Below are 418 nucleotides of genomic sequence, written 5' to 3'. Positions count from 1 at the left end.
TTGTGGAGGGCTTGCTGATGCCTGAAGAGAAAACATTTCCTGCGGAAGGTCAGTGGGGGCAGGCATATGGCTTCTCTCCCGTGTGGATTTGTTGGTGCTTCACAAGGTACGACTGTAAACGGAACCTTTTCCCACATGTGGTGCAGGGATAGGGCATCTCCTTGGTGTGTGTCATCCTGTGATACAGGAGGACAGTGCTTGTGGCAAAACTCTTCCCACAATCCAAGCACATGAAGGGCTTCTCTCCTGTGTGGATGAGTTGGTGACAGATGAGTTCGGAGCACCAGTTGAAGCTCTTCCCACACGTGGTGGAGAGAAAGGGTCTCTCCTTTGTGTGCGTCCTCCCGTGCTGCTGGAGGCTTGTGCTCTTGAGAAGCCTCTTCTCGTACTCTGGGCACTTGAAGGGCTTGTCTCCCAG

General features: G+C 53.3%; 1 protein-coding gene across 1 annotated transcript; it reads right to left on the bottom strand.

Moving 5' to 3' along the window:
* Positions 1-219: 219 nt before the first annotated feature.
* LOC104276089 (oocyte zinc finger protein XlCOF20-like) lies at positions 220-367 on the bottom strand (the record flags this gene model as incomplete). The annotated part of the gene is made up of 1 exon (XM_009872257.1): positions 220-367. A coding segment is annotated over one exon (148 nt), but the record flags the coding sequence as incomplete, so codon positions are not given.
* Between the last annotated feature and the right edge of the window lie 51 nt (positions 368-418).

The sequence above is a fragment of the Apaloderma vittatum genome, unplaced genomic scaffold (genome assembly GCF_000703405.1).
Source record: "Apaloderma vittatum isolate BGI_N311 unplaced genomic scaffold, ASM70340v1 scaffold28926, whole genome shotgun sequence".
Taxonomy (NCBI): Eukaryota; Metazoa; Chordata; class Aves; order Trogoniformes; family Trogonidae; genus Apaloderma; species Apaloderma vittatum.
This window is presented reverse-complemented; position numbering and strand designations above follow the sequence as displayed.